The sequence below is a fragment of the Pundamilia nyererei genome, unplaced genomic scaffold (assembly GCF_000239375.1).
Source record: "Pundamilia nyererei isolate P.nyererei 1_Seehausen unplaced genomic scaffold, PunNye1.0 scaffold00058, whole genome shotgun sequence".
NCBI lineage: Eukaryota > Metazoa > Chordata > Actinopteri > Cichliformes > Cichlidae > Pundamilia > Pundamilia nyererei.
The window spans coordinates 1,798,724-1,825,902 of NW_005187459.1; the positions used below are offsets into that span (position 1 = coordinate 1,798,724).

General features: G+C 44.6%; 2 protein-coding genes across 11 annotated transcripts in view; one reads left to right on the forward strand and one right to left on the reverse strand.

The window, feature by feature from the left end:
- nhsl1b (NHS-like 1b) overlaps positions 1–19,774 on the forward strand; it is a 98,972-nt gene extending 79,198 nt beyond the window's left edge. For 5 of the 9 annotated variants that reach the window (XM_005734425.1, XM_005734427.1, XM_005734431.1 and 2 more), the window contains exons 3-9: positions 3,455–3,582; positions 5,849–6,053; positions 8,425–8,556; positions 10,256–13,561; positions 14,570–14,702; positions 16,435–16,464; positions 17,295–19,774. In XM_005734425.1, coding sequence (XP_005734482.1) covers positions 3,455–3,582; positions 5,849–6,053; positions 8,425–8,556; positions 10,256–13,561; positions 14,570–14,702; positions 16,435–16,464; positions 17,295–17,970 — 4,610 coding nt within the window. In that variant the 3' untranslated portion in view covers positions 17,971–19,774. The remainder of the gene's footprint in view (positions 1–3,454; positions 3,583–5,848; positions 6,054–8,424; positions 8,557–10,255; positions 13,562–14,569; positions 14,703–16,434; positions 16,465–17,294) is intronic. The other 4 variants (XM_005734426.1, XM_005734432.1, XM_005734429.1 and 1 more) reach the window with 3 other exon arrangements.
- Positions 19,775–22,550: 2,776 nt separating this feature from the next.
- Positions 22,551–26,630, reverse strand: hebp2 (heme binding protein 2). Of its 2 annotated transcripts, none has more exons than XM_005734433.1 (5): positions 26,552–26,630; positions 26,236–26,329; positions 24,723–24,858; positions 24,045–24,225; positions 22,551–23,891 (listed from the first exon to the last, which is right to left on the reverse strand). In XM_005734433.1, exons 2-5 carry the CDS (start codon positions 26,308–26,310, stop codon positions 23,705–23,707), a joined length of 579 nt encoding a protein of 192 aa, XP_005734490.1. In that variant the 5' UTR covers positions 26,311–26,329; positions 26,552–26,630; the 3' UTR covers positions 22,551–23,704. The 2 variants fall into 2 exon arrangements, with proteins under 2 accessions (XP_005734490.1, XP_013766648.1); XM_013911194.1 differs by having other exon boundaries at positions 26,236–26,372.
- Positions 26,631–27,179: the final 549 nt, after the last annotated feature.

Here is a 27,179-nt window from a genome sequence, read left to right on the forward strand (position 1 = left end):
GTAAGCTCGTGACACTGGTACATTTGCCTGTAACTCAAAAAAAGATGTCCCGACTTGTGAGTTGTGTTCAACTGACATCGCAGACTTGTTTGTCCCGCTCAGTGGGGGAAGAGGCTCAGGCTTTGCTGACAAACAGAAACTCACAGCAGAGTGACAACTTGTTCAACTGGTCACAACTTTCCCAGGAACAGGAAGTGGGAATACCAGCACCTGTTCCTGGGAAAGCTGCCCCTCAACCATTTCACAGATAACAGTTTAGGGGGAAAAAATCACATATTTCCGAGTTTCTGTGTAGGACTGAGTGTATGACTGTACTACATTTGTTTGCATGCTCACCAGGGCCGGCCTTGTGTGTCAGCTGATTAGACACAGAGATAAAAGGCAGAAAGAGAGATAAACTGGAAAGTGTTTGAAAGCTGATGCTTACTGTTAGTGGGTTAATCACCGGTTCTAATGCACACACCCTGTTTTGTCTTCTGTCTTTTCCAATTTTCAAACCCCTGAACTGTTGCTGCTCTTAAAACACCACCTGGTAGGTGGGATTAATTCAGCCCCCCTCCCTCTCATCCTGTCACCAACCTATCAACCTGACAACACCACGTATCCCCGGGGGTCCTAACGACATGACAACAGGTGTCCAGTGAGCGAGCACCTGTGGTGTCTGTTTAAGCCTCAGTGTGCTTTACAAGCAGAGAACGTTTACTGTTTTAGATTTTATCCTTGTTGGAGAGCGGAGCTTACCAGACTTTCAGCGAGCTTTGACTTTTTTTTTTTCTTTTTTCTTTTAGTACTGTACTTTATATGTGATCTTTTTTTATTTAATGAGCCTTGTGCCATTATCTCACAGGGCAATAATCAATCAGTCTGTGATATAGATTATAGACATCTAATTAGGGGAATGCAAATGTATATTGATAAGTCTTTACGGGCTGATCTTCGCGCTGTACATCTCAGCCAACAGAGGAAACGTATGTTAGTGCAGCCATGTTTCTAACCTGAAACTATTTATTTATATTTTACTGTAAACCCATATTCAGAAACATTTCTAAAGTCCATAGTGACAAAAACTTGCCGATAGGAACTTTCAGTCCATATGGCCATGGGGGACGTCTTCATCATGAGGACAAGCTGTAAAACAGCTAAAAGTCCAACATTTATTTACATTATTTTCCAAAGCCATCCAGTGGGCCAGACGGAGTCTTTGCCAGGCCGATTCAGGCCCCCTGACCTTATATTTGACACTCCTGGTGTAGTGTATATGGCATTCACTTTATAAAAGTTGTTGGGGTTTCATAAGGAATTATATATTATTTTTTCGTAAGGAAGGTAAGGTAGTGTAAAACTCAATAGCAAATAAATCACAAAAGTAAACGTTACGCTCACAACACTAACAGTTTAGAAGTTTTATGTGGAGGTGAAACGAGGATCAGTCCCTGGGTATTGTAATCATATATACTACACAGTGCCACGAGGCTGATTTATTCTTTGCAAAGCCTAATAATCGATATCCAGTCGGATAGAAATGTGCGTCCCCTCTTTGTCCTTCTAAAACTCTCACATGGGCTTCAGCGTGTGTTTAGTGGATTATTGAAAATGTGCCAGCAGGCTGAAATACATTTTTAAAGTTGCATAACACGGTATTGAGTGATAACTGCAGGATCCATTTTGTTTGCCAGTGTTTACGATGAAATGAAAGAAAAATAATGTTTAAATACTTTCCCCCTGCATCCAAAAAAGTCAAGTCATATCATAGTCATGCACCATCATCAGTACCTACTCCAGAATCAACGTCATCAGTTCCCTGCAGCTGTCACAGCTTTACATGTAGCCCTGACAGTTGCACCTTTGTGTTTTTTATCCTCTATTTCAATTTATATCAGCTTCAGATTTGTTACACATTAGTGGTGAAACCAGTGGGACGAATGCAGTCTTTAGGTTTTTTCTTTGTACATCTGTACCTGCATCTAGCCCATTCACATGAAAACAATATAACACCTTTACCTGGCACAAATTAAAGTCCGCAGGTCAAAGGTCAGGGTCACTAAGACCTAATGAAAAACACATTTTTAATAGAAGATTTCCTTCACTGTTAAAAGTATCTGAGAGACTCATCTAGTTTCTGCTTTTCTTTTCATATCACTTACTTATCCCACCCCCACCCCTATCAGTTCTGCCTAGCAACAAGCCACACTTAGCTCATCAGAGCTTATTTATTTCATTTACCGTCCCCAATCATGCAACACCAATCATCTGAGCATCCACTTCCCGTCATCGTCCTCATTATCATTGCTTTCTGAGTCCCATCTTCCACCGTTTCACCGCATCAACTTGTTGTTACAGTATCCACGCACGCAAACCCCATCAGGATCCATTTACTGACAGCATTATACATGCATCAGTGTGCCTCTGTGTGGAGATGGGCTGTAATTAGCAGTGGAAATAAACAGGATGTAAAAGGGATCAGGAGCAGCATGTTTTAGGTGGCGGGCTAACAGTGATGTGAGCACGCCACGCACGCATGTTTAATTCACCAAAAGGAAGTTTGATCCTGCGAAACACACTGAACACACACATTTGAATCGATCAGGATTACATCACAGAGAAAGATGAGATGTCAAAAAAGAAACGCGCTTATTTTAAAGTGCCGTTAATTTTAGGGAGAAGCGTAGAAGTTGGATTTTGTGGTTATTTTAAATAAGGTCGCAACCTCATAGTGTGTTTGATCATTTCATCCTTCATCAGTAAAAGCATGAACAACTCTTGAGGCTTTTTTCTGAGGATGTTTAAGAAGTATGTGAATTTAATTGCCTCCTAAAGACCAAACAAAGGATGCATTAGTAGATATTTGCAGAGGGAGAGGAAGAGGGAGATGATGTGCTAGATTCCCCCCTGAGAGGAAAAGGGGGAGGATGAGAGAGCGAGAGAGAGGGACGCTTCTGCCATCTGTGTGTGACAGACTGAAGCTGATACCCCCCTCCTCTGGTTACACACACGCACACACTTGCCGTCTTATCTCACTTTGACGTACATACATCACAACCTCGTAATGGCAGGTGGTGACGAGAAGAGGTGTGAGGCACGCTTGGCAGAGTCCAGCAGGGAACTTAGCGAAAACACACACACACACACAGCAAATGGTTTATTCGACAGTATACATTTGATAATACAACACTATGTTTATGTCCCATAAATATTTCACACATTCTTCTTATCGTTGTGTTATGGGATGAAAGTTTGAATATTTAATAGCATCTGTTTGGATTATTTGGTAGTATATTCATGGAAATGAGTGAAGCAAATCTTTGTATTGAGTGTATTTAAATAGTGCGAAATAAAATGTTGCTTTCATTATGTGAAAATTGCACCTTTCAGCAGGATCAGAAAGTTCTCATCAAAGGCCACCAAAGCAAATAAGTTTAAGACCTGTTTCTCTGTCTCTTTCTTTGTTCTTCAGAATGTGACAAGTTGAGGAAAGATGGTTTCCGGAGCTCCCAGTACTACTCTCAGGGTCCCACCTTCTCTGACCCCATTCAGTCCACCAGCAGCCTGCAAGATGACGGGGATGATGAAAATGATAAGAAGGTATACATAATCACAGTATGCATGTATACCCACCTAATTTAATGTATGCTTTCAAATGTAGCAGGTACAACAGGCTCTGCATTCTATTTGCATACAGGTGCAGAACACGTGCACAATAATTTAAATGGTGTTAGGCTCCCCTCTAGTGGCTGGAAAAAGAAGTGCTACCAAGTTTCAGTCTTGTCACATTGTGTAGCTTTCGGTCTTTCCATTTTTCTGTCTAATTTCTCAAATAAGGTGAGCGTGATCAGTACTGGGCAAAAGTCTTGAGCCATCCATCATTTCTTTATTTTTTTTCCTAAGGCGCCAGACTTTCTTGTAATTTTTTTGAAGTGGTCTTGAGCAATAGTTTCTGAAGGTTTTTCAAAGGTTTTCTCAGGAAATTGGCTGCTTTTTTACTTGTTTTCATTCCAGCCCAGTCACTCTGACCTGTGAATCATTCACGCATTTAAAAAGACACCAAGCCTGTGTTCACATAACAGAGAACTTTGCTAATACATAAATACATAATTATTTCCAAGTCGTTTGTTGAATCTATGAAAAATATGAAAGATAACACAGAGATAAAGTACTTGGCATATTTCACCATGGTGTGAGGATACTGGAGAAGTAGAAGTGGCAGAAAAAGAGAATTTACAGCAGATGAACAAAATCTGAAAGTCATGTCATGAGCCCAGACCTCAGTATTATTGAAACAGTGTGGGATCATCTTGATATTTTTCCCAGAAAAAATATAACTAAGCAAGGGGTTCCTCTAAACATCTGCAGAGCATTGTAGAAGAAATGCACACTTGTTGACCACAGTTGTGGGGCCTGTGATTTTTCTGATGTCTATAAACACTCCAAGAAAGAAACTAAAGAAGAGAAACAGAAATTTGAGGCAGAAATAAAGACGGGTAGAAAAAAATTGACAAGAAAATGAATCCGAGACAAAAACTATTATTTCTTGCTCTTTTCATCTGACAGACAATTTGTGTGAAGTGAAGCGTAAATGGTCAGAAAGCTGCATATTTCTCATCTCCTCGTTTTTATTTCGAACACACACACAGTGTGATGTGAAGGGCACTCAAAAGGGTTAGTGGGTCTTTCACTGTGTTGTCCCTTGGAGCCCCTCGGTTTCATCCTCGCTTTGACCCCTGACTTCCATGTTGTCTTTCTAAACTGTCGCCTCCCATCTCTTGTTTGTCCTCCTGTTTTCTGCACACTCACCCCATCTCTTCAGCTCAAGCCAATCCCCCTCTGCCCTGCCTTCCTTGCCCCTTCTTCCACTGTTCTGCTGTTTGTCCCCCTCCTGCTCTCTTCCCCATCACTTCCTGTTGTACTGAGACCGCTGAGCCTAACTTTGCCTGACAGCAGCTTCTAAAGAAGAAACAGGGCTCCCGCTTGAGCCACAGCTATGCAAAGTAATAAGCCATGCTTGGAACCAAACTATTGCTGAGATGTTTTTATATACATCCCCTCTCTTCACCTCCCCTTTTTGCTGCCCCCATATTTACCCATCTATCCGTGCATTGTTTGTATGAATGCACTCTCAGTCAGGGGATAGGAAAAGTTTGAGTGATGCAGTAGTAATTGGTGGCAATCATCTGGATTTTGTAACTACCTATAATTACTACAATTTAGAATCATTTGGAAAAAGTGACACAAATGGCACTCACATCAACCTAAAGAACATTGCTGCCATGCTCTGGACTAACAGCTCAACTTCAAGCCTGGACACTGGGGTAAAGCACCGCTGTCTGTTGCTTTCTGCCGTAAATTCACAATCCAGGGCCCTTAACGTGTCAGCACAGTTTACTGCATGAGTGATTCTCTCTCTGTGTCTCTCCCCGCTGTTGCTCTGTAGCTTTTATCCTCCCATCTCCGACTGCTCTGTCAGTTCTCTGTGGCGGGTGTTTATTTGTGTGATTGTGTGTGCATGGTTGACCGTTTCCATTGGATAGGATGTTTACGGGGCCGCAAGCTTCTAAAGGTCACAGCAGTGTAATATATTAAAGTTTGTTCAGCTCATATTGGCACAATCTGTCATTTATGGTTCTGACTAGTAAATCCTATGATATTTATTTCCACTCACCTTTTATACCGTTATATAGACATTTATTCTTAGTAATAACTTTTATGCTTCGATCTGATGCTATTTTTATGTATTGCCTTTCATTGTGTCGCATCATGTTACCTCTTTCCTTGTTTCTTTCCTTTCATCTCTTTCTAGTATTTCTTTCTTCAGCTTTACCCCTCATTAACATGTTATCTTTCTCTCAATCAGTCCACCGCTTCATCGCTGGAGGATGACAAATCTCAGCTCTCCATGAGGTCTCAGACGCCACAGGGCATGGGCGAAGGAGGGGAGGGGTCCGACCCTGACGGACAGGTGGTATGGAACAAGGCTGCCCTCCTCCCCACCCCAGAGGAGAAGATGAGGCGGGCAGCTCAGGCCGTACCCACAGACATAGTTGCCATCAATGTCACAGGTATGTCACATCTCATGACTTCATTCAGTCCGTCTCTCAACTGCTAGCAAGTAGCAACCATTCTTCATCGCCAGGTTGAGAACCAATGTCCCGATCCATCCGTAGCTCCATTTTTGTACAGTTTAATCGGCCTCATTCGTCCCTGGTGTCTCTTATTTTGCATTGCCATCTCACTGACAGGCCTTTTGCTATTAAGGGAAATTTCTGACTTTTTTAGCAGTTTGATTGAGGTATCCGATGATAAAGAGAGTGTCAGCATGCTGACATGTCATGAGAAATTTGCATTTCAGTTTATTCATTTAATTAGTTTTCACTGTTTCTGTTTACAAAAAAGAAAAAAAAGTCACATATTTCCTTTAATCAACCTTCTGTGAATGAGTGATTGCAGAATAATAGAGAACTGTATCCAGTCATCCACAGATGGGGGCAAACTTGCACGTAGCACTCAACCATGTCTTCCTCCTCTATGTTACCTTCACTCCTCTACATCATGCCTCTTGCAGACTGACCTTTGCCTTCCTTTATGCATGCGTGAGCGTGTGTTTATGCCTGAAAGTCCTTTGACAGCTTATGCCAGGGTCAAGGCTTTTCATCGTCTTTGTGTCAGATCACTGGCTGTTTGACAGATGAACACTCGTACACAGCAAATTTGTGTCAACTCAGTTCCCCTGTTAGCGCGCCACATCTTTCAAGGTTTTCCGCCACTCATAGGTACACTTATCTTAAGATTTGTTCATGAGACTCTTTTGGAAGGAGTCCAGCGGTGGGATGGACTCGCAGAACTCTCAGTTCAGCATCAACATCTATATTTTATTGTCACAGTTAATATATCTGCAATCTACAGCCTTTTGACACTAATTAGCATTTAACGTGGTCCCTCGCCACACAAATCAGTGTTGTCACTTCAAATTAGTGGGGAAAAAAGGAGTAAAACACCCACCGAGAGATCAGGGGCTTTGCCACTTTGGGAGGAATTTGTGATCGCAGCTATCCGCCCTTATATCGGTTTCTATTTCCCTGACGCCTGCAGGCTGTCACCAGCTAGTGAGATAGCAGAAAGAGCAGCAGTTCATAGCGACATATCACTCTTTCTTCAGGGAAACCGGACTCAGAGCAAGGAGATTATTGAGAAGCAGTTCATGTTTGCATGAGTACGTGTGTGAGTTTGAAATCACCTTTCATCCCATATCTGTCCTTTCGCATGTTGAGCTTTGTGGTAAGAGCATGTACTTCTCATCTCACACATCTTACATCAATGTATGTTTATACCCCGTAATGGAAGTTTGCATAAAGGCCAGCCAAGGTTTTCTTTGTCAGACCCCTTCCTTTTGTTTTTGATTGGCATCACAACCATTTTCTCTCCGTGGGTTGTAAAAGACACTTTGGCTGGTTGGTGAAAAAGTTCAGTTCACCCAAATAACACAATGCATTTTCTCAATTAGGCTAAACTTTCTCGTGTTGAAGAGGAAGATTCACATGCTTGCTGCACAACATGTTTTTGTGGATCACTCTTATCCCACCACTGAGCATAATCATACTTAACTAGAAAGCGTTAAACCTTTCTATTTGAATCCAGCTTTAGTTCAGAAAAATGCAGACTTTTTTTCAAGTCCAGTTAGTAGTTTGGATACGTTGGATATCCAGACATAAGAACGGTTTTAGGTATTTAATATTTAGCATTTCTCAGGAATTGAATCAGAAGAATCAGAATCAAATAACTTGTTAATCCCAGAGGAAATTTTGTTCACATTTGCTACAAGACAGTAACTAACCAATTAAAGTACGAATTAAATGATATAATATTAATACAAAATATAACATAATGTCTCTAATAAATAAATATGAAAATAAATAAAGTTAAAATTCAGGTGCCTCTCTTATCATATTAACTTGATAAGGGGAATAGATGTTGTAGTCTGTACTTACACTTGTGACGTCTCCTGTCATATTTTGCTATATTCTCATTTATTATTTGTTTAGAACAGTCTCCGGTTCCACACGAGGGGTTTCCAGTATGTGATTTTGCACCTTAATATAAATATAACAGAAATCCTCAAAGACACTCTTGAGTAATATCATCCTTTAAAAAAAAAAAAGCAATGCATTCATCCTCAAGATTTTAGTTTTTATTTATTTTTAAGTTTTTAGAAGCACAAATCAGTTTGAGACTTAAAATAAAAGCAAGGAAAGAAAATGCTGATTTGTAATTTGGTTGAACTGACCTTAATATTTCCTGCCCAGTTGACGTTGCATGTCCAACTTGGAAAAAACAAAAACCCTCCGCATGTCTGTTGAGTTTGTTCCTTCTGACTAACCGACTGCTGTTTGCCTGTTTGTCCGCCTGCCTTGCTCTCGCCCTCCCGGCTACCAGGGGCAGTGTTTGACCGACAGGCGAGCATCCGGCGCTCCCTCATTAACACTGACACCGTGTCCCGCCGGCCCAAGAAGGTCAAACGCAGAAAGACTATATCAGGGCTGCCTGACAACATCAACCTGGAGCTAGGTATGGATCACTGTGGAGCTACATGTTGCCCTCTGCTGTCCACAGACCTGTCCCAACACGCTAGACAAGCATCTCTTCTTCCTTTCTTTACTGCCAGCAACCTTGTTCTCTATAGGTTTATGCTTTTATCACACATAACTGTGTACAGTTAGAAACTTGGCAAGCCCAGGAGGGTCAGACTGACTCATGTGAGCTCACAGTGTTGGATAAAGGATGTGCAGCTGCTACAGCTGATGTCTACATTATCATTTGTCCTCATTCACTCTCCTCCACCCGAGGATCTGCAGCCAAGAACAAGTTATGAAATCATTTTTTGTAGTCCTGTTGTTTTTCTTGTCTTTTTGTTATACTGCTTAAAAAACTTCTAACATAACAGCAGAGTTTGCCAGTTCTGTCATATGGTAGAAGGTAACGTCAGACTTTGCTTCTGATTGGTTGATCATTTGGATCAACTTTCTGAAGTCCTTTTGTCTGTGATGTGTGTATATCTCTGTGTATATCTGTATAGTGTATGCTGGTAGCATAAGATTATTAATAAACTATCTATGAGACAACAAGCCCTGATCTCAGGTCGATAAGCCACCTTCACATGCTCTTTCTGAGCATTATCATCCTGTCCTACATTAGAAATGTAAAGATGCTGAGGTCCCCTCAGAGTTACTCAGCTGAGCCCAGTGTTAAGCGAGTACTAAGCTCACTAATCTGACACCGTGTTCTGCTGACAGCACCACATGGCTAATGTTTATTTACACGTCATTGAGCTTCGGGATGACAGCACCATTTAAGGGAAATGTCATTGCTCTATGCGATAACATCGCCCAGGCTGATAGGAAAAGAGCTTTAAAGTCTGGTTAGTGCCCAGCTGACAACACCCTCTGAATGTCATGATTACTGGGCCGGGATAATTGTCCCAGTGCTCCATCCCTCCCCTCTCCTTGCACCAGAGCTGCCTGCAAAGTAGACCTGCAGCTTAATCTATCGCAGCAGCAACAGCCGAGCTGTCAGTCCAGCTTTTAGCACAGGAGGAGGAGAGTGTATGTGTGGTTCAGAGCGAATGGAGAGAGAGAGAGAGAAGAAAGGACGCAAGAGTGTGTATGTTTTGGAAGACGAGCATCAACAGTAGAAGCCACCACAGATGGGAGACACAGTAGACATCCTCTCTCGTTTTACGACTCAATCTTCAAACTGTTTGTTTATTAGCTGGTATGTTCAGTGTGCATCTTTCTGTTATGTGCATTTTATGTTTGTCCTTGTGCATGACAGGGCTGGCTTGGCATGCACACGTGTCTTCTTGTATGTCTGTGTTCCTATTTGTGTTTTTTTGGGGGGGTTTTCTCTGCCTAATGCTTAACCAGCTGCCTGTCCTGGCACCCAAGGAGACTACTTCATTTTTCTATCTGATGTAGCCAGCGTAGGAGAAGCGTAGTAGCAGAGCCTCTATTCCTTCTCTCTGTCTCTCCTCATATCCTTTTCTCCATAATGAAGAAGACCAGAAGTTATTAACGTAAATCAGGTTACGCCAAATCAAATTAATTAGCTTCCATGTGACCACAGTTTATCTGACATTCCAGCCAGAAGAGCAGAAAGGTTTGTGGCTGAAGAAGTTATAGCAAGGGGGGGGGTGAAGGTGGGGTAGCAGGAAGAGGAATCACATGTTGATATGTTTCTTTTTTCTTTTTCTTTTTTTTTTTGACAACAGCAAAAGGACACGGCGGAGATCTCCGGCCACATTCTATGTTCCTCCCTGGACAGTACTCCACACTTGGCCGTACTGGGAGTGTCAACTCAACTCTCCGACGTTCGGTGACCAGAGACTCGAGCTGTCAGACAGAAGAAGTAAAGATCGTGCCCCCGTCCATGAGAAGAATTCGAGCACAGAGAGGACAGGGAATCGCTGCTCAGATGGCTGGCATATCCGCTTCCTCTTCAACAGGAAGTATATCCATCTCCAGCAGCAACAGCTCTGGAATACTGATGCTGCCGCAGCATTTTAATGGAGACCCGTCGCGTTTTCACAGTCTGCCCCGACAGGGCGCAAGAGTGTCCCTCAGTGCCGATCCCATCTATAGCAGCACGCCCATCAAGTCAGAGGAACATCTGCAGAGGCAAATTGGAAAGCTTCAGGTCGACGATACTGTGGTACACATGAGAAACGCCCCGAGGACAGGAACTTTGCCCAGGCCCAAGTCCCAGGAGTTGAAGGGGACACTGTCCAGTGAGTGGGGCGGGGGTCCGGCATGTGTGGTTTCCCCTCATGCTGCTTATTCCACCTCGTTCATCCCCAATGCCACCATGTCCAGTTCTGCTGAGGTTATTACCCTTAACACCTCGAGCCAGCTCACCCAGTCCCCGGTCTCAGCTTACCCCGCAGCTCGAGCGCTCAGTCTGGCTTCCCCAACTAATGCTGACCCGCTGATCTCTAGTCCAGCAGCCTTCACCCACAGCTCCACCTGCCCTGCCTTGGCCACGTCTACTCCTACTCACACAGCACAGGATAGTGGCCTGAAAGTCAGAGCACCTGCCAGTGAGTCAGGTCACTCTGACAGTAGCACCCACAGCCACAGCACCTTGGCCCCCACTCCACCATCTTGTCTGCCGGAGGAGAACTGGATCTACGACACACCAGAAAACGTGGTGGCTCCACACCGCACTCTGACCTCCAGTTGCTCCACTCCAATCAACCAGCTCTATGGCAGCCTGGATCAGTCCTCTAGGACCACTACTGATTCCAGCTCTCTTTACTCCCAGGACAATGATGGATACTACACCTCTATGCACCTGGACTCAGGCCTGCGCTCGCGCAGTCACGGTAGCGGGCACGGGGTGGCAGCTGGCCGGGCCACCAGACACAGCATGTACGAGTGCCGCGAGATGGCCAATCAGGAGGACTCTGGAAGCCTGTACAGTGACCGCTCGCTATCACGCAGCATCTCCCTACGCAAATCCAAGAAGCCTCCCCTGCCACCAGCTCGCACGGATTCTCTCAGACGCAAGCCAGCTGCAAAAATGCCCCCCGGAGGCGTTAGCGCCATCAACGGTGCTAACAGGGAAAGGGGTACGACACTTAATGAAACTCTAATTGCAAGCTTGCAGCAGAGCCTGCAGATGGGGTTGAGAGGAGGGAAGGGAAAGGGTGCGTCACCATCATCAACCTCTCACAGCCCAAGCAGCGATTATGATGACCCTTGGGTCCTCAGGCCGCGCAGTCACAGCAGCATCAGTGCAGGCAGCTCCGCAGCATCACTAGCAGCTAACGCAAACTGCGGCGGCGTGTCTAGTGTGTACTCTCTATGCCATGTGACACCTGCCCACAGTGACACCAGCAGCTTGCGCTCTGACTACGCCGACTCTTGGGGCTACTACATGGACTACCCTCGTAACAACTCGGACCAGGGGGAGCAGACACCCCCAGCCCATGCCGCAGATAACATGTCAGCCGGCGTTCACCCAGGAGTCTTACAGAATGGAGGAGGGATTCACAAAAGTCAGATCCCTGGAGCTCCAGGTCAGGAGCTCCAGGTGTCGGCGAAGCCCAAAGCTTCCACCTCCTCCCCAGACCGGGTGCATAGACTCACCTCGCCATCTAGTGGCTACTCCAGCCAGTCCAACACTCCCACAGCTGGAACCCCAGTGCCCGCCTTCGCCAGGTCCATGTCTCCCTCGGGCGGTCGGCCAAAACCCAAAGTCCCCGAGAGGAAGTCCTCTCTCCTCTCATCAGTTTCCATGTCCTCCTCTTCTACCTCCCTTTCCTCCAACACTTCAGACTCACTTAAGAGCAACGGTCCTCCTCCTCCACCACCACCACCTCTCCTCTTCTCCTCCTCCTCAACTCCCAACACCCCTCTCAGCCCACCTCCACCCTTCCCTCCCCCTCTACCGCCAAGCTCTAGCACAGCTTCCCTGACTCCTCCACCAGCTCCCCCATTGCCAACCACTCCTCAGGGAGGTTCTCTAAGCCTGAACTCTACTTGCTCCACCTCCCCGGAATTCCCTCCACCTCCATCCCCCGAGATGCTGATTCACCCGAGTTCATCTCCCAATGGGAGCTTCAGTCCCCCTCCTCCTCCACCACCCCCACCTCCTCCTCCTCCTCTGCCGGCTACTGTTACAGCTTCCTCCTCCCCATCTTTTAAGAAGGCACTAAATGAAGCTCCTAAAGAAGCTCCTTCTAACAGTCCCACAAACTCACCTAAGCCCCTCATCACACCATTTGCACTTCAGAGCGTTCAGCTTCGTTCAGTCAAGCGACCAGAGAAGGAGATCACAGATGACAACAAAGCTGAGAAAACAGGGATGGACCTCCTTCAGGGGCTAAAGCCTCTGAGCCTGGATAGCTGTTACTCTCAGGACCATCCCACTGTCTTACCCCTGTTGAACAGCTCTCTGGAAGCGGATTCCCATTATTCCTCACCATCGCCTGTGTCAAAGCTCCTGGAAGAGTTGTCACTGGATGATAGCATCACAGAGGACTCACCGGACATTGCCATCGTAAATGGAAAAGCTGATGATGAGAGTTACACACTTGTGAATGGGAATGAAAAAGAGGAGGCACTAGCATTGCCCAGTCCCGCACAGAGCCACGAAAGCTCTCCCATCAAGCAGAAGGCCCCACCCCCAGCAGTCTCCAAGAAGCCCAAATTTTCCCTTGTCCCACCAGTAAGCCCCCAAACAATAAATAAACTGTTTCCATCTCAGCAGGAAGAGACTAACATCCCCCAAACAGAAGACCAAGTAGATTCTCCGCGAAAACAAACAAAAGAAGAGGTGAAAGAGGGGGACGGTGAGCATCAGGAGGAGAGAGAAGACACTTTAGAGCATTTAGCAGAGCGCAAAGGAGCATTCACTGAAACCCGATACGAGTCTTGTATCACTACATCTGTTAGCAAGGAGACGAGTAATGCCTCTGGGCTTTATACCAACGGAGAGGCTGATGAAGAAGAGGAAGAGGACTGTGATGGGACGAGCAGCACCACAGGGTCCATCAGCTCCAAGGACGACGAGGCAGGTGAGTCTGACTCGTAGTTTACTGAATATGTTTCCACAAAACAAACGCAGAAATGCAGAAACGGAAGCAGAAAGCCTTAATGTACTTATTTGCCAAAATCCTAAGAGGTTAGAAGTGATCCAGCAGACTGAGGGTTGTGCAATGGGTTCCTTTGAGCTGCTGTAAAATTTATTTTGCCCCTAAGCAAGCGAGCTAAACTTGAAGGCAGAAGCTTTTAAAGGTTTGAAAAGTGTGAAAACGAAGCAGGAGCGACGGCTTATCACTGGGACAGCAGCTCTGCAGCCTCGTGCAATCATCCCGCTTACTCTTTATTCTACTCCTCCTTCTATATTCTGTATGCGGAGATCTCTTTTGGCTGCTGTCCCCCTTCTTTTTTTGTCCCCCCCCGCATTGCTGCACACGTACACACACCTCAGCCTCCGCTGTCTACTCGACTCCTCTCCACCATCCATCCTTCTCTTCTGTCCAAATATTCATTTTTGCCCCTCTGCCTTTTCTCTTGCTCTCCCTCTCTCTTTTTGTGTTAATCGCTCAGCCCGTGTTTTTCCTACTCAGCTGTCCTTCTGTCCCACTCCCTCTCTGAGTTAAGGGAAGGGGGGTAAGTATCCCAAAGGAGATGCTTTATGTGGTTGGAGGGACAGGGGGGAGGGGCCCGGTCGTATCGGAGGGGAGGGGAACGGATCTGGTAAGGGGATGAAGGGGAGGATGGGGAGAGCGTAAAGTGAGACTGCCTGCAGCGGCTCAGGCAGTCGAAGCTCAGACGTGAGCGCGGAGGTTAAGAGGAGGAGGAGGGGGGGGAAAAGCTAAACTAGAAGAAATGAAAGAAGAGGAATATCTAGAGAGGGAAGAGAATGTAAGGAGACAGTTGGACATCTCCTCCGTACGACTTCAGATTTCATAGGCGGCCAGGTTAATGCGACAGGATGGATGTAGGAGTGTGTGCTCCCTAAAAGTCTGCTCTCTCCTGACTGTGTTGGATGTAAATTGTATATCCCCCCCTGACCTCAGGTGACGTCTTTGAATCCAGTACGGCCGAGTCGTCTCCAGCCCCGTCAGCAAACGGGGCGTCCGAGAAGAGCATGGTAACCCCGACTCCCACGCGACCCCGAACCACAGAGGACCTCTTCGCCGCCATTCACAGGTACGACGATGCACTCGTCTAATGTCCTTGTCGCCCTGCTCATTTTTAGAGCACCACAGCAACTTATTTTCTCCTCACCCACCTCGGCTCTGGATACATAATTTATTTCCCCGATCTAGTCCTGCTTCCTATTATTCCTACTTTTCTTTCCTCTCCACCTGCCCTCTCTGTCATTCCTGCTTTTCCAACATCCTCATAAACCACAGTGTCACCCTTGATTTGTGTTTTTCAGTCATCACCCACTCTCTGCCCTCCACCTCTCAGTCATAACTTTATCCAGCATTATCCCATACAGAAGAGTACACATCTGTCAGAAAGCCGATCTCTGGCCAGTGAAGGGCTGTGAAGCATGAAGGCAACGGTTAATTTGTATACTAAGTGTTTGTGAGTGTAGTTAGATTACAATTGCTCATTTTTAGCAAGAAAAAAGAAAGAAGGGGGAAAAAAGGCTGTTGCTTCATCCATAATTTACTACTCGACACCCCCTGGTCCTAATCTGGGTTAGAGACCACTGGAGACATTTCTCATTCTCCGTTTCTCCGTCTACACGCCGCTCCGCCGTCTCTGACATATACTGCATACGTGCTCTTGTGACTGAAGGCGGCACAGGCATAAATTTCTCATGCAGCCCGCCAGTTTGGGTTTCGCGGTCACGCGCAGCAGCAGCAGCAGCATTGGGGAGTTCTCTTAAGCGTCCCAGGATTTCATTTTGCTGTATTTATGGTCCCCACGTCACGTGTGCATGTATCATTTATTGCGCTGCCTAATTAAACGTGAATACTGTGTAAGCGTGTGTGCGTTTGTAGTCAAGGCAGCATTTGTTTACCACTCTCCTCCTCCTCCATCTATCGCACCCTCACAGCGTGGGAGATATAGAATAATTTTGCAGATTTGGGAAGTGATGACCGTTTCCCAGCGGTGCTGTTAAAACGAAAGAAGATCCCTCAAACAAAAGAATGAACTAGCGCAAATTCAATCTGCAAAAAGTGCCCTAAACTGTAAATTCAATCGAGAACTGTTCAAGGGTGGAAGCACCGGGTATTAACTGTAACACCCCTGTAATACCACCTGCCCAGTTCTTTTTGTTTTTATTTTCGTTCACCTTCACGTTCCCCCGTCCTTTCTCTCTCACTGTCTGTGAAATCAGAGTAATAAAAGCCTCGAGTTGAAATTCCTTCACAGCAGCGGCCGAAAACACAAGTTCGTTGTGAGAGAAATCCTCCAAACCGAATGTAATCCAGCCAGCAGAAAGAAATCGATCCATTGCAGCCATGCTTATATTGCCTCCTTGTTTACCTCTATAACTGGGATTGGCACCTGCGCTCTCTGTTTGGATGTTTGCCACTGCAAGTTCACAACGGAGCCTTTGAATTCAGGTGTGTTTGAGTGCACGCACGTGGGATTGTGCGTGAGAAAAGTCTTATGTAATGCTGATGGGCTAATGTGGAAAGGGAGCTCACAGCGGATGACGCTAGATGGAGGTTGAATTTAGGGCACAGACATATTTTGCAACGTTAGATTCTCACACAAACCATTTCCATCCCTTCAGTCCTCCCTCGCACTTTTTTGACCTTCACAAAGCGTTGTACATCCCCACAGGTTATTTGCCCTTTAGGGAAGATTTCCCTCCAACGATCTAATCTGAGGATTAAAGAATTTTGTCTCCCTTATCACAGAATGTGTAGTTGTAATTCCGTTAATCATGTTTCTCCTCTCTTCTTCCACTGTGCAGAGAGGGAATGGGTGCAGTGTTTCTAGAGAGGTGCGTAGTGGCAAGTAGCCCCTTTCCTTTAATTAGCGAGCCTTGTTTTCACCACCACCACGCTGATGCTCCCTTGGGATTAGCAGCAGTAATCCCTCGGTGCAACCCGCCACCCCCGGTATCACAGACACAGATTAATAAGGCTGTTTTCGCCTCAAGCCCTAACGCCTCCTAATTCTGCCAGTTGCAGCTTTTATTGCCATGCTTTGGTGCAGGAGTTATCAACACTCAAGGATGAGTGGTGCAGCAGACTACGCTGATACCGACCACAACAACCACCACCCGCCTCCTGCTGAGAGGAGGCCGCCTCGTCCTCATGTGATTAAAACAGCTCTGGGCGCTTTCCTCAGTTTGTTTTGTGCCGCGTCTGAGCTTTCATGCAGCGTTGCAGCTTCTGCAGCTTCTGCTGTAAAACCTCACCGAATTTCTTTTAACCTGAAATGTGTAACTCTTCTTCTTCTGCTCCTTAGCCCTGGTTTGTTTCCGAGATACGCCGCCATGTTTGTTTGCTGGGGGCAGTGCTGACATATGGCAAATTTGGGACAAAGATTTGTGGAACGTGGGCAGCAGAGTTTTAAATGTAATCTTTTTTTTTTAAGCTGCAGCACAAACATCAACAAGAGTGGGCTTACATGTGTGAAATCCCGTGGATGAATAGTTAAATCTGAGCTCATTGCTCCCTGACAACACTGCCCCAGTAACTTAGTCCTGTATTTTGCTCTGTCGAGTCAGCTTTTATTTGCCCTAAAATAATTTGATCAGCCGTGCTTCCGCTCGCTCACTCAGCAGAATTCCTCAAGACTATTTTAAAATCATCTTTTCTTCCACAGGTCAAAGCGCAAGGTCCTGGGTCGCAAGGAGTCCGAGGAAGACAAGACCCGGCCTGGGAGCCACTCGCAATCTCCACCCACCACCCCGACGAGCCTGTCTCCAGGGATGACGTCGTCGTTGCCCCGTCAGTCGGGATCCATCCAGCGCAATCTCCGCAAGTCCTCAACCAGCAGCGACACCTTCAAGGCACTTCTCCTGAAAAAGGGAAGCCGCTCTGAGACCAGTTTCAGGATGTCTGCTGCCGAAATGCTTCGTTCCACTGACCCACGCTCCCAGCGAACGCGCTCCGAATCGGCGCTGGACTCCCCCACTGCTTCTCCCTCCTCACCGATGGCCCTGCACAGCCCGGCCGGTTCCCCGGGCCGGGGTAAGAGGGCAGCTGACGAGCGGGGCCGTTATGATGTCTTTACCCTGTCCTCACCGACTTCGTCGCCCTTTTCAATGGGCGGATTTAAGTACGGGCGCTCTCGGACGCCGCCCTCAGCTGCCAGCAGCAAGTACAACGCCCGCAGCCGAATCCTCAGCAGCCCGATGACAGTAATCTGCGAGCGGGACGGGGAACTGGCTGAGAGCGAGTACGGAGACACGGCAGAAAGTCTGTCTCAGCCAGCAGCTCAGGCTGTCCCTGTGCTCAAAGACTCCAATGGCACTTTATCCGAAGAAAGCAGAAGTTAAAAGAGCAGGAGCCGCCCCTTAGCTTTGGGGAGCTGAACTTATTCGTTGTAACCAGGCAGGGAGCTGGAAGAGGAGCCCAACACAAGGCCCTCTAGAGACACCTTCCTGAGCTCCACCCCCGCCCCTCTGAGGGAGTGGACATGTCTGGTCCTGATGCGGGACCTGGATGCAGCTCCATCACGGACCGGACAGAGCGCAGTCTGAAGCAGAGAAGTGGACCTGCTCCAGCTTTTTAAGACTGCCATGATTCTCATTCTTTCCTTCGTTTGGTGATTCACCTTTTTTTGTTCAAAGAATAGTGTTTCTTTTAGACCTGGTGTTCCTAGTTTTGTTTGCCATTTGTTTGTTTTTTTGTTTTCTTTCTAACTTCATCCCGCAGGAGTCCTTTTAGTTTCACCAAAGGACTAAAAGTTAAGATGGCAAACTTAAGTGAATTGAAGGAATGGAGAAGTCACTGACTGTTCGCTTAACTTTGCTGCTGTGGTGCTACGTAGCTAGGAGAGAGTGGAATGTAAAAGTGTGCGGGAGGCTCGCCTGTTTTCAGTTTCTGCTTTTCCTCTGCTGGCTGTGGGAAGCGTTTGAGAGCACCGTGGCTTGCAAGTGTCGGCTTCAAACAGCCAATCAATACGTGGAACGGGCGCGAGGACGTGGTACAGCAGGTGGCTCCGCGGTACAACTTCACCTACGGTTACCACTCTTTGATCGGTGGTTTTAGTTTGCAGAGCTGGTGTGTTCAGGGGTCCACAGGAAGTGCAGAGGGCTCAGTGCTGCCACCTAGTGACAGGGAACAGTGTGGAAAAATAGTTGGGGGATACGAAGGTTCAACCAAAACATCAAAATTACTCTCTGAAAAGGCTCATAAAAGTTAGTTTGTAGAATTTGCACTGTGCAGAGTTTTTTTTTTCTTGGTGAATTAAAAAAAAAATGTTTTAATAAACCAATTACATCATGTCATGTCACGTGTTTGGAAGTTAAGTAAGAAATGATAACATTAGAGTAAAAGAATATTTTATTATCTTTTAGTGATCGTGTGGGTTACCAAAGAGCTTGAAAAATGAAACGGAGTTGGACGTGACAGCAATCCGATGGTCTGACACCCCCGTGCATACGCTCCGAGAAGATCCACCAGACCCTGTGGGGGCAGATTTCTATATAATTTCTATAATGCTGTTGACCTTTCTGTTTATCCTTTTGCAGTTTTATATGGTTCTATATGTAAATAAATAGAGAATTGAGTTTTAAGTCACACTTGACCTATTTTCAAAGACTTTGTACATTTTTTTTAGAAGCCTCTGTTTGCTGAAAGGGAGTGGTTTCCTTTTTCGTAGATTATTTATTTTCACATAGGAGGGCGTCGGTATGGTTTAACTGGTCAGAGTCAGCTGACGGGTGGTTGAGGCACAGGAAAGAGAGGTCAGGGGTTAACCAGAGAAATCAAAAAGCCACATTTAGCTGGCTGACCCCAGCGAGCCGTTATTCTGTTAAAGACGCATCAAAAAGATAATATCAATTTTAACCAGCCTTTAATCTGAAGTCATGCCACACTGGTGCTCACGGCTGAATAAACGTGGTGACAGTCGTGAGACTTCATAACCTCCTAACAGCCATAACAGCCTGTGTGTTAATCACCTGTGACCAAATAATGTGTCTCCCAGAGCCCACCAGGCTGTGATTGAGCGCTCCTGAAAGCATCTGTGCTTGTGAAAAGACAGAGAGGACAGAAGAAGTAGTGGGAGTGGAGCTGAAGGCAGGCTGCTAACGCTCTCGTGTATGTCTGTGTAATAAAAACAAGGTGATATTTAAAGAACGCATCTCTGTGTCATTTCTGTGTGTGTGTGTGTGTGTGTGTGTGTGTGTGTGTGTGTGTGTGTGTGTGTGTGTGTGTGAGATTCACAGCCATCTGCCTGCTCAACACCCCAAATCACAGCCTCATTAGCGCCGTCGCCATGGCACCCACACTCGTCCGTCATCTGGAAAACTCCCATTATTCACCCTGCTCCTTCTGCAGGGGTCATCACTTATATTCCTTCTGGACATCCTATTAGGACACACTAGGTTAGAGCCTCTCGCGTGACTCCCAGTTAGCGCTGAGCCATCCAGACAGGACGCTGCAACTTCTCAATATTCCTGCATCAACGTCCTGCAGAGAGACACGTATAAATACCATTGCGCCACTGGCCCGTCAGTCTTCTCAGGGGAACAGAAACGCAGACAGTGTCTTAGTATTTTAAATGAAGCCCCGTCACCTCTGATTCAGCAGCCACCTGCCCTCTGACGCAGCGTCCATCTGGCTGCGAGACAGGAATCAATATGAACTCCCCGCAGCTATAATCACACTATTGACACTTCACCGCTTCCCCCCGTCTTTTTACATTCAAGACCACTCAATGGAAAGTGTTTATAAGTCATGGCAAATAAAGCAGGGCTGATCGCAGGGAGGCCAGGAATAGTAACCACATGTGTTTAGGCTGGAGAACAGAGTGCTGCTTCACTTATTAAACATCTAGCTTTTTTGCACTTGATTCCACACAGAAAGACTCCGGTCAGATGGGGGAATCAAACCAGGACCTTCTTGCTGTGAGGCAATAGTGCTAACCACCGTTTTCATGCTAATAATTTTCACATGGATTCAAATCCAGGTTGGGACCTTTCTGTGTGGAGTTGTTGGAGCGTGTTCTCTCCGGTTACTCTGGCTTCATCACAATCCAAAGACGTGCATGTTGGGTAATTTGGTTAGTCTAAACTGACCATAGGTGTGACTGAATGTGTTAGACCTATGTGTGTACCCCCACCTTTCGTCATATGACAGCTGGGATAGACTCCAGCACCTTCTCAAATCTGGATAAGTGAAAGAAAGGTGGATGGACTGATTTGGAGGGCATAAAATTTTACAATGTGAAAGTATTTAAAGATTCCAACAAGAACGCTATTAAAAAAAAAAGCATAATAGTAGAAGAAAGTATTTTAATCAAGCTAAATACTTAGTTTATCCACTTTAACTCATAAGGGCTTAAACCACAGAAGAAAACAGTTTTTGGGGACCCCCTTACAGCAGCTATGTAGACTCCCTTCACCCAAACCTTTCCAATATCCAATCCAATTTAGGTGTTTCTGTCTGAACTGTGTTAAACTCTAGCATTCATTCACCAGTCAGCTGAGCCAAAGTACTATAGTTAATGAATGGCAGGAGTTATATTAATCTCAAAGACAAAGAGTTCTTACATGTGCATTATGAGATATGAATATTACATCCACACAGTTTCTGTTGCGTCCAAACTGAACAGTAAATTTCTCCAGTTAATCTCACCAGAAAATGAAAGTACTTTCACATCATCAGCTCTAGTCTCCGCCAGGCTGGAGGGGAGGAGATAAAATTAAAATACAAAACTGTGGTGTTTAGATTAAAACAGTGAGCCTCATTATACCGATCCCCTCCACAGCATGTTTCGCTTTGCTGAGCGCGGCCAACGAGATCAATATGCGTGTGTGTATGCATGAACAGAGGATAAAAAAAACACATAATTTCTGCTGAGTGTGTGAACATGATATTGGGAACAATTCTGCCACAAATAAAATGAGTGACTCAGCAGACATCGGGCTGAGAGCGACGAGGGCGCGAGAGGAGACGTGAGGTGAGGTGAGGAAGGGCGAAGTGAGCCGCGGCTGACAAACGATCGATACGAGCGCCGAGGACGATCCAGATTTTATCTGTTACTGAACACGTGAAACTGGAATCTGTGACTGAAAAAGCCCAGCAGGAAATACAAATGACAAATACTTAAACGCACATTTATGATCCGAATAATGGTTTAATCATGAGTTATTGATTAGATAAGACAATTTACATTATTTAAACTTTCAAATTTCCCAATATTCTTATCAGTGCATTGCTCGTGCCATCATTCTTCATCCGAGTACTACTATGAGTAATAAACACACACACACACACACACACACACACACACACACACACACACACACACACACACACACACACACACTTAATGATTATATGAAGATATAAAAGAAAAAAGGCACATTTTTATTAGCTCTCTGTCAATATTAAACCAAAAATGGTCAGTCTGAGCAATTGAGCACAAAGCTGGTTAAACACACATTTATATTCATTGACAAAAATGACAGCTTATGAGACGTGTTGCGACGGGCCCAGCCATTCATCACAATGGATGCATATGCAGTCGCAGTGGCAGTAAGTGAGGCCTGAGAGCAGATAAACTGAGATTTACCGACGCTCGGCCGCTTGCCAGGCAGAGTCACCTTCCCAGAGCTGACTGACAACACAAACCTTCTGCTAAACTGTGCAGCTGATCTACAAAGTCAAAATATGTTTAATGCTTAATCCCTTGCACTTGATCCCTCTGGTCATAATGGATTTGATGCGATCCTTTCTTAATGCGACTCAAATCCAAGTACCAGGAGACACATTTTCACAGGCTGAACTCGTGGCGTGTGCAAATATTATACTCCAAAGTTCAGTGAAAACAAATATGAGGCTTCTGCACTTTTAGATGCACTGATAATTTTTGTGTAGATTTATTTATTTTTTTTTTTTTATGGACTGCGAGTCCTCACTATACTGCAAAAAACTATTTTTCCCCCCATTTTGACTGCTGATTCACGTAACTCTAACTGACAAAGCCTCACAGTTGCATCTAATAGCCGTCAGACTGCACTTTTACACACAGCGATGACTGGATTTATCTGTGTTTTAATGTCCATAAAGGCACTAGTATTATTTTAGGACTGACTTAAAAACCCAACTACGAACATTTCCTTTGCTTTCTTTGTTTCCTACACACAGTCCTGTCACATCAATATGCGAGTGTAAACAAGTAGCAGTTAGTTGCCATGTTATTTGAACATTTTTCACAGCAAAGGCTTCGACTTGACGTTGCAGGAAAAAGCAGCTTGTTTGAAATTGTGTTTCATGATTATGGGTTAACTGTTTTCACTAAGTCTTCCAACAAGACCTGCAGGAAAGACTGTATATATATATAAATTCTGGTTTACTTTTGCAATTCTCACATATTCTGAGTGCAGCCAGTGATCCTAAAATAGATATGTTTATGGTGTCAGCATGACTTAAACAGATCTTTGTTGATGGAAACATCTGATGACACGGCAAATCTAAGCAGCGTCGCCTGAGTGACACGTGGCTGCTCTCACCTGCTAGTGTGGGAGTGTAAATGAAAAACAAGAAGCTTCGTGTCCGTCGCACACAGGAAAGGTACACAGTGTGCTCCCACAGTGAGCCAGCCTACACCGCCCCCCCTGGACCCGGCTCACACTGTGAATGTTATCAGTCACATGGGTGCTGTCCCTGCCCTGTCAGGCGCAAACATCTGCTGTGAAAAAGGAGGTTAGCAACATGCACAATCAAAAGCCTAAAATTAGTGCATTTTGAAAATATTCATTAAAAATATATATATATTTTTTTTAATTAAGACGTACTTGTGGGGTTTTCTGTTAACATAAGAAACATTTTCTTGACTACTTGGCTCCACCTGCTGGTTATATTGCTTCACATGGCCGACAGGACCTCTAGTTGTCGTGTAATTAGTCTCCTTATCAAGTTTTTCAGTGAGTAATCAGTAACTTTTAGTGTAAGTAACAAATCTAACTTTTGTTTCTGGTCAAACACAAATGTATCAAATCATCACATTTAAATTCCCTTCACTAACATTTTGATAGGATAGAGTGACCCAGCAACGCTCTACTGCTCCTCTTCGTTCTTGAGGATCCAAACCTCATTCCTGCGGTTGGTCAGTTTGAAAGGGCTGTCGTACCCGGCTACATAGTACGGTTTCTCGATGTATTGGACTCCATCCCTCTTCAGACTTTCCATAAGCTTCAGCAGCTCTTCACGCTTCATGTTATCATTGGAGAAACCACCGTATGTCCTGGAGGAATAGACAAAAGATTTCTTTCTTCTTCTTCTTTTTTTTTAAAGAAAAAAAAAACTAAACCACTCATGGCTGATCACTGTATTTGTTTTGGACTTTCACAAAATAAACAATCCAAAGTCTAACCTGGCGGCTCTGTTTGTACCCTACCTGACATACACCGTCAACTCCTTCCTGTGCTCTATAAACACCTCGGGCTCGTTGGGCTCGGGTGGAGTGGCCTGATGCTCCTCTGGGATGTAGAAGGATACGGTGAACTGAGATTCACACGCAGGGCCGGCCCCGGGTTTCACGTGGCACGTCACGGGGGCCGTCATCTCCACTTTGGCCTCTATAGAACCAGCAAGAAAGGAGGTTCTTTTGTTGAAAAGAAAAAAGAAAAGAAAAAAAAAAAAGAGTAGCCGCACATGCCAAACATCATGATGATGATAAAAGGGCTGAAATATAACCAGCTTGTGTAAGATTTACAGATGTTAAAACGAACTATCAGTCACCAGCTGGTGAATTGAAACCAGCCAGCAACACAAACAATATATATTCTCATAAATATTGCTGCAAACTGCTGAGCAAGGCAAAAGTAAGAGAGGAGGAACTGTTGCAAAGTGCTGAGCAGGAACGAAAGTGCACTTTCTCTGACTTTTCCATCCATTGATGCCTTGGAACCCCAGTTCTCTGTAAATTTATTGTGCAACATTAAAATACTGCCATTGTGACGTGTAGGTTTTGTAACAGATTTGCCACAGCGCCACAAAATAAAACTCGCACAGCCTCAGCAACACAGGCTCAGCTTACCTTGCGTGAAGGTGATAGCAGTAACATGAAACTCACTGTTTTTATTGTTGCCTTGGATGTAGTTGAAGAGTCTACGGAAGCCAGTAGACAAGGCTGCTTCCAGCTGCATCCCGCTCACAGAGGTGCTCACCCACTTAGTGGGCTGGTAGGTGCGGATTTCATAGTCCTGTCCCTGCCACACACAGGCGCACAATGAGGATGACAATTGGTTATTATTGAGCAATTTTTAAAAAAAATCCAAGATTTTGTATACAAAATACCTCGAAACTGTGAAAAAGACAATCCCATTTTTTCTTCAAATGTGTGTTACAACAAAAATATGACTCATTTAGCCACAAATCTAGAAAACTGGAGTTGTGTGAAAAAAATTGCTGTGTGAAAATTTCACACAGCAAACATAACACAATGATTTGCAAAACTCATAAAAGCATATTTTCATTACAATAGAACAGAAAAAATATATATCAAATGCTGAAACTGAGAAAATATAAAACTTTTAAGAAAAACATTGGCTCATTTTGAATTTGATGGCTGCAACATGTTTCAAGGTGGTGTTGGTGGTGTTAAAAAGTAACATCTGGAGGAAAATTTTGCACTAATTAGGTTAACTGTCAGCACATCAGTAACATGACACAGAATAAAAAGGACATCTAAGACTTTAAATATCTCATCATCTACAATACATAATATCAAAAGGCGAGAAAAGGCCCCAAAATCAATTCTGGATTCTTGTGAGGTTTGTGCTCTCGGGCAGCATTGCTTTAAAAACAGGCACGAGTCTGTCATGGAAATCACTGCATGGACTCAGGAGCCCTTCCATAAATCACTGTCTATGAACACGGTTCACTATCCATGAATATACATATGAAACATGATCCAGAAACACTACCTTCTTCTCTGGGCCAACATTCATTTAAAATGCACTAAAGCAAAAAGGAAAATTTCTGTTGTCAGACATTTCTTTTGTCTGCCCCTCCTGTAGTTCCACCCCTGCTGTATATACAGGTTTTAGAATAACACATACAGCTTATCCAGCGTACACAGCTGGCATCCAGATGATGCCAGCTGTATACGTGCTATTATGAAGCTGTGCTATTACAATAGCACAGCTTCATAAAAGAAGAGTCTGGGTGTGAACTGACCTGCCTGCAGTTCACACATTTCACCACTTGAAAATATTTAGCTCGTTATGAAATTAATAATGCAACAAAAAAAGGGCCGTTAATCAGTTACAAATCTTATATCAGACAAGACTTTCTCGAATTGGTCTTTAATCTTGTTTATATTTAGCACAAACATCTGGATGATCTACTGGATAAATTCAGCATCACAAGAACTAAAAAATCAAAAAGTGGAAATATGCATAACGCAGTGCACACACGACACAGGGGTTAATAGTTTAACCAAGTTTACTGTGGTTTCTTCTGCTGTCAACTGAACATCAAGCACTCATTTAATGCACATCACCCTGTTGTCCCGTGACAGTGGGGACAAGCTCAGACCAAAGGTCCAATATTCTGTTTTATGAGCTAAACTGCAGAGCACTTACCTTTTTCTCCTCCGCAGTGAATTTCGGATTCTGCAGACCAGTTGAGAACAACACTTGTCCCACAGCTTTCAGCATGACTGATGATCCAAACCTCCTTTTCCAAGGATAAGACAGAAGCAAACTCAGCTTTCCAGCCGCTGCAAAGTTAAACAATAATGTAAAACCGCGCATCTTAGGTTATTCAACAACTTCCTACAAATGCAATCGCTTTTTTTTTCTTATTTCGGTGGACGTGTAGCTTTTTATCAAAACACAGCAAAATTATTTTTTTTACAGTAAAATAATAACATATAAAGATAGAAAAAGACATAATTACCAGTCAACTCGAGTGTTTGGTAACCGATGTCTGGGCGAACAAGGTGTGTGCTGTTAGGAGCGCTTGTTTTCGTAACATCTCTTCCTGTTACATAAATGCGCATTTTGATTGGCGGACCGATTGTCTTGTCACAATAGGACACGCCCCGAGTAAATACAAGCCTTCTTCTGGAAAGTTCAACTTCAGCCTGAATTTAAACCGGTTTGGCATGAATATGTACACCCTTTCGTTCCAAAAAGGGATTTCCGTGTGTGTTTGTGTGTTATTTAATGTCTAATGTCTTTGCTTATATTAGTATACAGGCTGTGGTCAACAGGCTTTATAAAAGGGTTTATATGTAAAATAAAGAAATGACCTGTTTTGAAAGTATCCTCGTCCTTATTATTATACATACTGTGCTCTACATTGTAATCAGCTCAGTCCTTTCTAGCCACTTACAAAGTTTTTATAGAACTATGTTTTACTTGTTGCAACTTCTGCTTAACATCATGTAGACTTTTTATCATGACAAATCAATTATATATGAAGTCATTTACAACAATTCTTCTACTAGAAATATATAGATTTTTAAACCAGTTACTGAAACTTTGCATCTGTTTGATTATTTCTTTCATAACTCATAAGTTTT